Here is a 14,564-nt window from a genome sequence, read left to right on the forward strand (position 1 = left end):
GCATTATTTTTTGAACATTTTCTACAGTTCTTGAATTAGGGCCCCCGCAGGCCGAGCCACACGGCCGGAAACGACAGAAATGGACCATCACAAAAAAATTAGTCGCCGACTCTTCACCGCACACAAAGCAACTCAGCACTGCACATCAACCGTTCTGCAACGGAAAAGTTGCGGCCATATATTGGGGTTTGAGGCTCCACGTTTAATATACTCTACCATATTATTGTTTTTGAACCACAAAAACATGGTGTGAGTATCAAGGAAGAAGTGGATGGCTACAAAGAAGAGGAAATGGGTGAGGATAAGAATAAAGTGTGGATCTTTTGAGAGGCTGTATGCAATGCTCGTTTGCCAAATTTGGTGACTGCTCCAGTGCATTTCGGCAACAGCGGCTCTCCACGTTTTGCTTTCTAGACATAGATGCATATAAAATTATAAATAGAGTTAAGTATTATTGTAAAACAATACACCCAAATAATGCATTGTTATGGCTTGGTGGCGACAGGGTGGGGCCGGCTGTGTCCCGCTCACTTAAAACCCGGAGACTTATTTTTTTGGCGTGAAGGTGCATGTTTTTTTCATTGGCTGTTACATCTGTGACATTGTGACACTGTTGCACCGGCCATTCATATTTTCAATGGCGGCAAAACCAGTGGGCGGTTGGCCACTCATGAAAACTAGTGGCCGAACCCTGCACACTTTGCGAAGCGTCAGTCAGTTTCGGCCACGTCACTCAGTGTGCGGCGGCCTTCACGTATTTAAGAAGTGTCTGCTGAATGTATACTCCATGTATTCTTCACATTATTACTATTTTTGTATGTATGCTGAAAACAAACTTTAATTGAATAATTAAATAACATTTCATGAAAGGACTAATCTAAAGCAGATGCACAGCATATTGTGTTACAGCATTAAAATCTGAATTTACCGTGTGGCGTTACGATCCAAGCAGGCTATTTGGCTACTATGTAAAAATATTATAGCAACACATCACACTTGCTTAGCCTTTTGTTACTACAGGGGCAAAGGCATTTAATTTTCTGAAATTTAATTTATGCAAACCATTAATAGCTCAATGACAAATTAGTGGGGGAGGGACAAGGGAGGCACGCCTTTTCCAAAGTTCACATGCATGTTGTCATGTTTTCCACTTTTCCCCTCCTCCCCTGAAAGGATAAACCAGGTCAAGGGCTTTCTCCAACATGCCAGTCTTAAAATAGCTCGCTCTCACACGCCTCTTCTCCATTAAAGAGCCTTGGGATACAGAGTGGAAGCCAAGCGAATGGCAACACAGTGAGACCGTTACAATAATGGGAAAGCTGACAGACGTACATGTAGAGTGCGGACTAATCCCGGCTGCCTCGGGCCAGCTACATGCTACGTGCTGTGATGTTGTTGAGGCGGAGGTGCCAGAACACATCAGAATCAGAATCATCTTTATTCTCCAAGTATGTCCAAAAAACACACAAGGAATTTGTCTCCGGTAATTGGAGCCGCTCTAGTACGACAACAGACAGTCAATTGACAGAGAACACTTTTGGAACATAAAGACATTGAGAAAAACAGTCACTGAGCAATAAAGGGTTGCTAGTTATCTGGTAATGCCGGTACATTTATTTTTTATTTTTTGACAATTGTGCAAAAAGATGCAGAGTCCTCTAGCAGTTGGAATGACTAATATTGCAATATGCACATGCGCTGCTCTGTAAGAAATTGTGGCTGAGAAAATTGATAGAAAACAAAGCACCAGAGATTTGTCCTTAATGGAGACTCGCTGTTTAATCACATCAGAAACCTTTAAAAGGGAATCCCCAACGCTCTTTTATAGCGTCATCAGTAGAGCACATCAATTCAATCCTGCATGCACGCTCTCTTCTCCACGAGAGAAGGCTATTTTTGTTGATGTCAGCCTCTATTGTGCACAGCAAAAGCAAAGCCTGTTATTTACTTTTAACAAGCGTGGTCAGAAATACACAGAAGTAGACAAATACCGCATATTGGTTTGTGCGTGGCACATTTAGTCAAGATTGGAGCTGACATACATGGACACGTGGACATACCAGTCAAGATAATCAGCCTTGGTTTTTCGAAAGAGCCAGCATGTGACTGACTGGGTGAAGTAAAAGGGGGTGAGGTAAGGTTGGATGAGGGGAAAAGAGGCCAAACGAAAGTGAATGAGCCTTGAGTGTAGATGAAATGTGAAGAATTAAAGCAGCGACAATACTGCTGCTGCTAGGTTAGGGTGAGTTGTAAAAGACTAGGCAAAAGGATATTGCCAGTGACATGAATGAAATCTTTCGTTCAATCATTCTACACAAAACAGAAGTTAAACTATGGTTTTACACAGACATGAGATACTGCATGCCCCAATATGAAATATAAAGGGCAATAGTATTGAAGTACTGTCTGGAAAAATTCATTTTGAGGGTGCAAGACTGAGAAAAAAAACCAAAAGACCATAAGAACAGCTTAGATGTGTACCTTTGCGGAACAATGTTAATAAAAATGTGCAATGTTATATGGCTATAATACTTGACTGCCATACACTATGTGTACATATTTGATAGATCATGTTTTCAAATAAGCAAATATTACCTCAAACAGTAGCCTTTGCACTAATACACAGAATGCTCCATTTAATCGCTGGACGCCACACCCAAACTAGACAGCCTGTAGAAAAGACATGACATCTGTAAAGCTGGAGATTAAAGAGAAAGAGCTGCTCTATGCAGTGTGGAGCATTACCAAGCAAAATGATGATTTCAACACTGACCTGACAGGACTGTGAAAAAAAAACAAAAAAAAAAACAATCTGATGACCGCTGATAAGAAGAGAATGTGTCTTACTGGACAAGCTACAAGTCAATTTTAAGCAGCGAGGCTGTGCATGTGCATTCTGGGATGCATTAGAGAAAGTAAACAGAACAATGTGGATGAAAGATGAGCAGGTATGCGCCAAGAAAGAACAAAGGGGACCAGATTCTGCTTTGATGTTCTTCCTTCTACGCAATGGTCATCTGACCAGTTAGCAGAATAAACAGATGGTTTGTAGCAACACATTTCACTTCAATTGCATTCCACCCCCCGCCCCCCCCCCCATTTTGTTGAAACAGGACATCGGGATGCACCTAACTTTGAATCATTCCAGTCAATTCTCAAAAAAATGGGACTCCAAGTTTACCAACTCATTACACAACACAAACTACAGCACAATATATACTTGAATTACTGGCTCCACCTTCAGTGAGGGGAGCCACTCCTCTGTCTGCACGTCCTCATGTAATCAGCCACTCCACTGACACATGAAGAGTGAAAGGAGAACCAGGGAGGCCTATCGAAGAGGGGAGGAGAGAAGCAGTAGCTTTTACCGTAAGCCATGAGTCACTCCAGCCCACAGCACAGGACCTCTGCCACGCTCGCTCTCTCCACCAATCTTTCTCTCCCTTCGGCTTTGTAGTGCTGCCAAGCCAGGCCCACCGAGGTCTCCGGCCAACTAGCTAGCTCCGTACAGCTTCTCCCCCCAAAAACAGGAAATAGTCAGCAAAGCTCAGCAAAGTGTAGGAGGAGGACAAGGAGGAGGGAACCGAAAGATGTGGGATAACCGTCTCATTGCCATGGAGATGGAGCTGCATTCACATCATGCTCTTTAAAGCGTTGAAAGAGAATGCCTGCGAATTCATTGGGATATGCAGACACTCCGGAAGGAAAACACACAAACACATACGGTTATGCCAGCTGTGTTTACTCTGCGTTTTCTTCCTCTGGATTACTTGATTCCCAATTCTAATTCCCAGCCAGACAGAGTGAAAATAAACAGCAGTCGGACACACAGGTGACTTCACGTTGTTCTACAGCTACACTCACTGCTCATAGAGCCAACTCATATATTGGAGTATAATACATTGGAAGACCCAGTAATCTAAAAAAATTAACTCCACCGATGTGCTAACTGTGATGGAAAAGAGGAATAAGTACAGAACCATAAATGAAACTGAAAGCAACAAAGGAAAGAGTCTGTCTGTGGGTGCTCAGTACATATTAGTTACTAAACAAATGAATTTGAAATTAATTTTAAAATTACATGCACCTGTATGATACAATACATACTGTACCAACACAAAATACATTAAAAATATAAAACCCAAAGGTGACTTCCTGCAAATTTAAGAATTAAGAATGTAAAGATGTTAATTAAAATAGTTTTAAAAAAGGTTTTCTGATGCTGCCGATGATGGCGTATCTACTTTATACTACTTCCTACAGCTTTTTAAAACAATTTTTTTTTAAAAGAACTTTGAGGTCAACCAGCATCACGAAACGGATAGCGTTCCACTGTAATACTATAGTGTATGGACATTTTTTGTAGTAGAGATATGGTATGTCCCATTGCAAATGCACTATATTCACAAACGTATTGAAACAGTATTGTAAGATGCCCCCCACACTTTGCAAATAGAACAGCTAGTCTACCATCTAGAGTATTGATGCAAAATAACTTACACCTTGCCTTAAAAAAAACCACATGCAATAAGAACCTGCCAAATAAGCGTCTCTACTGACCTGCGGACTGGTTCGTTGTGGAGGAATCTGGGTGGCTGGCCACTGCTGCTGCAGGCTCAGTGGTGGTGGGACGTCCCGTGGCGATGAGCGTCAGGGTCCCAGGGGGGAGCGGCTGGCCCCTCTTCAGCAGCTGCTTGTGCTCCTGCTGGCGGAAGCGCGGAGGCACCTCTCTGGCCGGGTGGCGGTGCTGGAGTGGAGTCTGTGGAGTGGTTTGAGGCTGGCCTCCCCAGGGGGCGCGCTTGCCATCGCCACTGCTTGGGGGTACTGGCGGGTTGATGTTGGGGTTGGCAGGGAGGAGAGGAGGGACGGGGTCGAGCTTGGCAGATTCTGGCACTGTGGAAGTCGGAGGGTGGGAGGAGACAAAAAGCAGAAATGCAAGCTGTAGGCATTGTTGGTGACCACCACTGTCCATCCACCCATCTATCTTTCCATCCATCCATCCATCCATTCATTCATCCGACCCCTCTAGTGCTTGTCCTCGTGGTTGTGGGTGGGCTGGAACCTATTCAACTAACTTGAATACAAGAAGCGGAATACACCGTGCAGTGGTAGTCAAGTGCAGGGCACGTTGACAAACAACCATTCACACTCATATTCACACCTTGGATAATCTCGAGTCTCCCATTAACCTAACATGCACGTTTTTGTAATGTGGGAGGAAACAAGGAATAACAAGCAAGAACATGCAAACTCCACAAAGGACCACCTGAGCCAAGATTCAAACACAAAACCTCTCGATTGTGAGGCAGACAGGATAACCAACCCATCTCCACAACTATACGAGCACCACTGTCTAGCGTACAGCAGCTTTTTATAAAAGTCATGGTCACTTTTAAGATGTGAAAGGCATGATGTCAAATGACTGGCAATTTCGAAGATGGCTACAATTGCAGACGAATCGGGGTGACCGCAGGATGCAGGAAGCGATCCCTCTAAACACATGTTGGCTTTTTGGATAGGCCAGAGGACTGTAATAATGTCTGTCATAATCATTCCGACTTGAGGATTCATCAAGACTCACAACTCTCGGAGAATTGCCATTTTGCTTAGTCAGAGATCAGAAGAGATGAGGTGGTCTCAAGCTTCAAAAGATCTCAAAAGTCCAACTAGCTTTAGAAACTGAAGTAACAGAGCACATGTAAATTATCACAAAAGAAGTTGACTTTTTTGTTTTAGCAGTTCTACAATGACCACATTATGTAACTAGAATGTCACCCAGAGAAGACCTCTGCCCAGGCTGTCTGTTTTTCAATTAACAGGCTACTTCCTGGTTCATGGAGGATGAAAGACCGGGAGTGCAATTACAATTCTGCAGGTGAAAGGTTCCTTGATGCCAAAGGGACTGAAACATTGAAAATACATTTCTGCATCCACCCCTTTGTCTAAACAATGTATTTGTGTCTTCCTTGGTCCATAAACTAACTCTCTGCAAAGTTTCAAAGAAAAAGTGTTTTCCCCGTTATTTGTCCTAGTATATTATTTATTGTTTAACTGCTGTCAAATAGGTTAAATATACAATAAAGCTACTTTCGCATAGCACTTTATATACAGTAAATACTAAACTCTACAAAAGAACAAAGTGTGTGTGTGTCTGTGTGAGATTTTAATGGACTGTGCTCCTGGGGGCTCCTATCTTATTGTAACAAATAGTTGTGTGAAGTCCTTCTGAGTGGAGGTACAAGGTGAGGAGGTCATCCCCTATCCCCCGAGGTCAAACAGGATTATCTTCTCAAGGGTCACAGAGTAGCTGCTGGGTCAGATGCATTATGGGCATCGAGCACAGTGGATAATCGCCTCTGGGCATATATCATTACATAATATGGAAGCTGGTAAAGTAGAATGTAAACAGGAAGTAATAAACAAGCTTATAGCATTCACGTATGGCACAACAGATTATTGGATGTAAACTGAGCCAACGTGATGCTTTCCTCCCTCTTTCTTCGTAGTGATAAACAACGAGAGGAAATTAAACACTTTTCAAAATGACTGAGGAACAGCGACGCTCTGACATTGACTCAGCCTCTAAGTCTGCGCATTGAAGGGAATGAATAACACACACACACACAGACACACACACACACACGAGGCCAGCCCCAACACACACGAAAACAAAGCGTTATGCAACGCTGAGGCCCACATTGAGGGGAGGACAGGATGCCGTCGTGGAGCCTACAGCCACTTGCTTGTTAATACATTCGGACACGTTTGCTCACATGCCATCAAGTCTTGCAATTTTTTCGGCGCATGTGCATTTCCGTCGTGTCAATTGGTGCCCCCCCAGTGGGCTACATCCTGGGAATGATGCAGTTTCCCTGCAATCTGTCTGCTCAGAGGAGGAGCTTCATCAGATGTCATTGCATCTGCTCCCCTTCCTCTTTGTGTCTCATCCCACCTGACCGCCTGCACCCCTCTTCTTCATTCACTATTATTGTAGTAGGACAGAAGGCGAGACACGCGGCTGATATTAAAGAGGCCATTCCTCGTAAAAGCCGTTTAATAACGGTTACTGAGGCAATTTTTACACCGTGTGGACTGATGTGTGACGTGGATTCTTCTGGAAGCTATGGGGGAAGGGGAAAGTGGGGCCAGCTGCTCTTTCAGCCAATCAGAGAGGAGAGATAAAACGAGTGAGAGCGAGAGGGCGGGAGGGAGCGAGAAAGAGAAAGCAGATCCACAGGAATGGAGGGAATGAGGTACAGCAAGCGATGAAGAGACTGGTGTGTGTTCAAGACTCCACCCCCTTGCGAACGCCACTGTGAGCTTCAGTCTCACTGCCGGAAACCAGCTTAGGTCGAAAATCCGCTTACAATTAGAACACTACTTGCCCACAGAACCTACAGAACGCTATGTTACTGTAGAGTCTTGATTCGACAGAACCAAATGAGTGTGCCAAATTACATTTCAATACAAGTATAACTGCAGAAACCAAGTAAATACAGAATAAAAGGCCCCCCCAAGTACGACCCTTTGCTTTGTAGAAAGAGAGTGAAATGAGATCAGTCACCTTCTCCGACAGCCTATTTGCAAAATACCGTCCTCAGCTGTGTGGGCGCACAGGAGAATTCCCGCTTCGTCAAAAATGCACATCAAACCGCGGCCTGCAGGCCATGTGCGCCTCACACGGAGAAGGCTACCTCATTTCCCACTTTAAAAGGGATCTGAATATTTGTGATAGGAAAGATTATAGCATGCATGGCTGGGTGTTTTAAGAGCTCAATGTTGAAGGAGTGTTCTGGGGAGAAACACAGCGACCGAGGCGGGTGGAAGAACGGGAGAGGGTTCTCAGTGATCTCTTGGGTGGAAGCACAAAAACATGACCTTGAAGATAAGACCCATCTGTGTGTTTTAGCAGATGGAGGTCCAAAAACAGCATCTCATCATGACTCCCAGGAGAAGCAACATGACAACAATTATGTCTTTGTAATACTGAAGCCACTCAGAACTGCTGTGATGCCGAGTTGCAACTGCTTGTACAACTACTGTAAAATCCTTTCTTTGATCAGCGGCAGTAGCATTATTTCACAGCCTACCTTGAATTCCCTTTCATTACACTAAACTGGATGGATTGATTATGTGTCCGACGGCATGCAGACTTCTGCCTGAAGCTTTAGGAACTGTCCACGCTTCCATTCGACAATGCGTGAAGCCTTGCTATCGAGGGGAGCGTGCGCGCACACTTAAACGCTCCAAACTTTGGTTAGCGAGTGATTAGGAGCTTTCCAAAGCTGAGCCTTTAATCTGCAAAGTGAAGGCCTGAAGAACATTTTGTTGATATCTCTTTGTATTACAGGGGTCTGGCAAGTAGGTTCAACTGGAGTTCAGTGGCGAAATGGGGTTAATGTTACTCCTTCAATGTTGTAATTGCTTGTACAGACTGTCGAACATGAAAATGATCTGACAATAATAGCGCAGATGAATTGGCTTGGCTTTTAGGGCTTTTCTGGTTAACAAATGTTTTTACTGCTGTGCATTTGAATTTAAAAATAGCACACCTACAACCCTGCAACTAAAAAAGTAAAAACAAACAAACCCCAGTGAAAGTGCAACAGAAGTGAATAAAGGTTCAGTCCATATAGTGGTGCGATTAGACGATCAAAATGTCTTTGGGGTGGAGCATCGCTTTGCACCCGTGGGCTTCAAAATGAGAGCATCGTGTCTCACGAGAGACTATTAAAATGTTTAATTAGAAATGAATGAATATTACATTGTAGTTAAGAGCGAAGGCCCTCCCTCTGTGCAAGACATTTCACAGACAAAACGCTATTTAAAAGAACATACAGTCTGACAGCACATTGTGGCAACCAAGGCCGAGCTTTTCATTAAATAGCTATGAATGTAACATCATTAAATATAAAATCACAAACAGTGACTGTTAATACTTGTGAATAAGTTCCAACCAACCACAATTCAATCGGAAAATGACTGAACGATCTAGAAGTAGAAAGTGCAATCTCATCCTTTAAGTCACAATAAAACGAAACTATTACGAAACTGAAGGTGGATTTAGATTGCAGTAATTGAAAACAGGGCTACTTAGAAGATGACATGTTACGTGAAAGAGGTGATGATGACGACAACAGGCAAGCCCCCTCCGATCCCACGGGAATTTATGACTCTCAAACACAAAGCACTGTGTGTAATTAAGCCAATGTTGAACGGAAAATTAATTTGTTTGCAAAATTACCGCCGCGACACAACTTTGTAATAATATCATCGTTTATTGCACTATAAACGCGAGCTGTGACGTGTATGCACTTCACGCACCACTTTGGATGAAAATGCTTGCGGGAATGGACAAAACAATGACTCGTTGACCCGCACGCTTATTGGTGGCAGACAGCCTCGGCTTTCCTGGGGCTTGATGATGATTACGGTCATCTCTTCAGCACCATTGGCCCTTTAATCCTTTGACGTTGAGGGGTGGTCAGTACATAGCAATAAAGGAACATACTGATTCACAGGTGTTATGAGCCAGCCAGTCTTCTTCACAATTCATCGGTAGACATAGAAAAATGGCATCTCCAAACTGAGACGATTTGTCACAAGTAGGAAACTAAACCGTCAAAAGGGCTTTCTCATCAAGACACTTTCGGAACAAGAATAACTAGCAACTTAACTGCTGTTCATTATTTTTTTAGGCTAAGCTTGTACAGCCTACTTCGATGTAGGTATAATTAGTGGCTGTTTACACAACTGAGATTTGGTGGCTGAAAAACATATCTGAATAAACAGTCTCTCAACGGGGATTTTAAGAGGGAGAAAAGAACATTCACACCTTACAAACCTAAATAACGGTGCACCACCCCTCAATGTTGTTGTGTCATTCATTTACAACACCGCTAGATTGTCCAACTGAGGCACATTACTTGCATACATCAAATTCTATAGCTCTACATACACCTAAAAAGCGTATTCAAATTCAGTTAAGAGACCGCAGAACAAGCAGGTGGTGAGCTTCTTTCCAAAGCGGTAATTGCTAGCATGAAAGCCACGAAAAGCACATGTGCAGGTCCTGGTATCACCCAGAAATGTACACAAACCACACAGGAATGATGCATAAGTGCCACGTGGCTTCAGCATTCCAAGGAAGCGTCAATGCGATGTTAACTCATTCAGTGCCAGCCCTCCCAGTTAACATGGATATTTGACTTCTAAAGCAGTCAGTGGCACTGAATGTGTTAAGAATTGTACATCTTGGAAAAACCCCAACAATGAAGCGCCATGTTGGTTAAAAACTACAAGGCTCGTCGCTCTAGTTTTAACTAACCAAATTTAGAGTAAATGAACATTATGGTAATATTTACTTTGGAGCTAATACACGGGTCAACTCGAGATAGCGTTTTCACAAAGGTCTTGAGGCAAAGCAGTCATAAGATACTAAAACTAGTATGTTTGTGACCGTTAGCAGTGTTGGCCTGTCACATGGGGGCAAGCAGACTGACTGGGTGTCACAGACACAGGCCAGTTGATCCCACAGCGGGCCCCCTCAGCCGCCCTGGCAAACAGGAAACCAGAGTGTGTTCTGCGTCTGTTTCTTTTCCTCTCGCATGCTCTTTTTTCTGCTCGCTCTGTATTCAAACAGAGGCATCGTTTTTTGGCAGCCCCTTCTACTCCACTTCGCACAACCCCGAACCACAACAATTCATTCCATCTTGCTCCCTATAGCTAAGCTCCTTTTCCCCCTCAGCTCCTTCCTGCTCGGTCCCAGGGTGGGCCTCACTGGCTGAACCAGGCGCGAGCTGGTGTTCTGTTACTATGGCGCTCAGGGTATTCCTGGAGATCTCCTGCGTATGAAGAGCTGTTTATTCAGACTCCACAACACCTCTCGTCTCCTAATTAGCTCCCTGTATTGCTGTGCACCAACATCGTAGACACGCAGCCTCATTAGGTCACAGATGGATTTTTTTGTGTGTTATTTTTTGTTGTCCTTGCATTGTAATCTTCCGTTGGTTTGAAATAACCACATCACATTAGTAAATGGGTATGAGCTCCCGATATTGATCGCAGCACTACTTCTCAAACTCAATTGATCTCCAGCGAATTCCAACAAACGGCTTTTCAATCACAACAACTCCTCACTCAGCTGCAGGTTTGTCACTTGTGTCTTGAAGTTTTCACTATAATTGTATGAGGTGCATTAGCTAATGTTGACCCACACATCGACTGCCATTTAATTCTACACTAAGGAAACAGATTAAAGGACAAAAGAAAGCAAACCCTGAGCACAAATGTCACATGACAGATTCCCATGGGAGAATGTTATTAACTGGGGGAAGAATATAGGTCAATTTGCAAATGAAACAAAAGAAAGCTGATAATGATACTAACAAACCCACTCTAGATCACACCAGGAAGGATCGGTATTGGCTCTGCTTTTTATGGGTTAGTCAATTTTCCACTTACAAAAACCATGCTGCATTGAACGCATCAATCAGAACAAATAAACAACCGTAGCGAAGAACAAGCATCTCTTATTACCTTCTCGGCACGTGGCTGTTGGCTAAAGTAAGGACACATTTTATTCCAGAGATTTGGGGCAGCACAAAAAATGAAATGCAGCAGAAAAGTAGCAGTCTATGGGTTTAACCGATTAAATTGAAGCGCAGCCTTTCTTACTCCGCATTTACGTTTAAAGCTTGAAGTAATCGCTAATCATGCGTTTGCGGCATCTTCTCTTCCAATTGGCCAATTTAAAGAGGACTTTCAACTCTCCTATCAGCTCCTGTCACGTCCATGGGCGTCCAAGAGTAAGAAAAAAGAAGAAAAAGAAAAAAACCTGGTGGTGGATGAGAACTGCAGTTAGCCTCGCTAGCTTCAGCTATTAAGATTGCCACTAATGTTAAAAGATTAATACCAGTGGGACCACGAGAGTGGCGACAAGGAACAAAGGCAGCGGCGTAAAGTGAAGCTTTATCTTTGTCGGGAAAATGTTACACTACGTCCAATAATGCCCGAGCAACAACCGTGTGATATCAAGAACTTGACTCAAATCACAACATGCACCAACATATCACTCGTGTCGCTATACGACACTCGTGTTGCAGCGTGGCGTACTACTGTTTGCTACCAGCGTTTGGAAATATTTGACCAAAAATGAGACCAGTAGCATAGTCACTTGCAAAATATGCAAGTCTATCCTGGAATACAATAAAAGCACGTGTCATAGAAACAGTAAAACAAAGAAATGCTTAATTTCTTGGAGTCCGTCTTACAACACACTTTGCTATGGAACAAATGAATTGAAAACCATGCGCGGGGTTCCCACCAATTACAACAATTAAATTCAGCGTAATGGTGAGTCTTTGGTTCCGTGCCAGTTCGTGAAAATATGTCCTTTGTTGAAACTGGTCCATAAGGCAAAAAAGGCCAGGGACCGTTCTAGATGTGCTGAAAAAATATCAATGACATGCTTGATTAATCAACTTGACTCAACTTTTATCATATTATAGTGGACGACGAAAAAAATCTTAAGACGTTCAACCTCTACTGCAGGGTCCACAGTTAAGGCAAACTAACTAACTAGCTAGCTTCCGTCCTTTACCTCAGCATCATTCACTTTTGTTTAGTGGATTTTGTTTTCATTTGTATTCCTGTGGCTCTGTTTACCCTCATCATCGCCTCCCTCATTTGGAGCATCTAAGGTGGTCAGAGAAGCAGAGCCACTACTAATATATCAGCGCACGTCTTCTTAAATGTATCTAGACGGTAAAAAAATAACTCACCTTTGGTTATCTGTTCTGTATCCTGAAAAGCAAAGAAAAAAATATATCAGAAGACAAGAAAATCAGCAGCAGCATATGAGCAGCTTCTGGATCTACACAGACAAAAAAATATATATATATATTTTTAGTACGCACATTGGTATGTTTTATTGATAGTGACAAGTTAAAAATGATTATTATTCAATCAATTATGCTATTAGGTCAACCACATGACCCTTTATCTGATGGGAAATGAGTTCATGGGGTTGTACCTGGTGTGATGCATACAGTCACAAAAACAAAGACATGTAAAATTTACTTTTCTCTTAAAAACAACAGACGGGTCATCTGGGAAATTTCCCAGTGCATCAATATCTGTTGATTGACAGCTGTCTGCTCACCTTCTTCAGAGCAGCTTCTCTCTTTTTCTTCTCTTCTTGCCTTTTCTTTTTCTTATCTTCCATCAAACAGTTCTCAACTCTTATTTGTTGCTTCTTCTCTCAGCTGAAAAAAAAAAGAAGATGTTGGAATCATTTTAACATGATCACCATACCTTTTGTACGCCTTTAATAAGATAAGATTATTAAATAAGCAGATGTAGGATTTGTATCATAAATGACACAGTGGAACCTCTAAAGTCAAATGTCTCTTAAGTTGTCAATTGTTGGTCAATTTGGAATTGGGCCAAAATTGTTTACTAGGTCAAACCGCCATCATGCATGACATCGCATGAGCTATTAGCATATCTTGTAAGAGCTTGTTTTCCTTTTGCCTGCCACTACAGAATGGTATAGGTGATGGCAAAGACAAAGTCTCAATGATAAGCATTCACCCATTAACGGAAATTTCCACTCCAGGTATAAGTGCCCAATTTTAAATTTTTTGACAGTCTCTTTAATGTACATTTAAAGAGACACATGCTAGAGATTGTTATAATTACACTGAAAGTAATAACCATGCGCAGAGATCCAAACAGCACATAAACTCATAAAATCCCCCAGCGTCAATGTGGAAGTAAACAAAAATAAATAAATAATACAAATAGTAGCCAACTAAATATTTAATATCATTATCAAATATTTAGTTAGCCTGGGTTTACTCTTCGGCCCATTGATTTAAATCAGTTGGTGTGTTTAGATGACACCAGGCTCACATTGATGGGGTAATATCCCATCAGTCCTTTTGTGCTGTAGTCGCATTGGCAGATATCCTACAATACATGTCAGATTTCTAACCACATTTGGATGAGGCCTGATTACATATTTGATTCATTACTTTTTTATCTTTACGTTACCAGGACTCTTGACTGAATTGTTTTTTAAAAATCCAGCCTGGATGATATGTACGAACGTGGTACACACATCTGTCCTAGGTGCTAGAAGAAGAGAAAAACGAATGGACACCGTTTTCCAGGCTCATGAAAGACTCTTGTACGGTCATTTTACACTTGTATAACCGCTAAGATGTTACTTACAGTTAAAGGTTTTACCATGACAATATTTTGACCCTGGAATTATTTTATGTTAAATTTGTTCCAAATGTGGAGAAATTGGTGGTCAATCAACAATGAAGAACAGAATGTGTTTGACCCTAGAGGTTCCACTGTATATTTTAATTATAATCTGTCCTTTTTATCGACACAAAACATGGTCTATTCTTGCAGAGGACAACCCGATAATGGAATTTGCTCTTAGATGTGTGCGTGTGCAGCCATTAGTAGAGGGGAGGCATGGCTACAAAGAGCTCAGTGCTGTAGTGGAATTACACCCTCCCGTCAGAACAACAGGATTACAGCCGGGCGTC

The 14,564-nt window shown here is 42.4% G+C and overlaps 1 protein-coding gene across 5 annotated transcripts in view; it reads right to left on the reverse strand.

Moving 5' to 3' along the window:
• Positions 1-14,564, reverse strand: part of tnrc6c1 (trinucleotide repeat containing adaptor 6C1) — a 44,437-nt gene that overhangs the window by 23,902 nt on the left and 5,971 nt on the right. For 4 of the 5 annotated variants that reach the window (XR_009784630.1, XM_061748220.1, XM_061748217.1 and 1 more), the window contains exons 2-4: positions 13,163-13,265; positions 12,783-12,804; positions 4,561-4,893 (exon numbers count right to left, since the gene is read on the reverse strand). Coding sequence is in view for 4 of the 5 variants with exons in the window: in XM_061748220.1 (XP_061604204.1) it covers positions 4,561-4,893; positions 12,783-12,804; positions 13,163-13,225 (418 nt within the window). In the remaining variant the exon portion in view is untranslated. The remainder of the gene's footprint in view (positions 1-4,560; positions 4,894-12,782; positions 12,805-13,162; positions 13,266-14,564) is intronic. The other variant, XM_061748218.1, reaches the window with a different exon arrangement.

Source organism: Phyllopteryx taeniolatus, chromosome 16, assembly GCF_024500385.1.
Source record: "Phyllopteryx taeniolatus isolate TA_2022b chromosome 16, UOR_Ptae_1.2, whole genome shotgun sequence".
In the NCBI taxonomy this organism is placed as follows: Eukaryota; Metazoa; Chordata; class Actinopteri; order Syngnathiformes; family Syngnathidae; genus Phyllopteryx; species Phyllopteryx taeniolatus.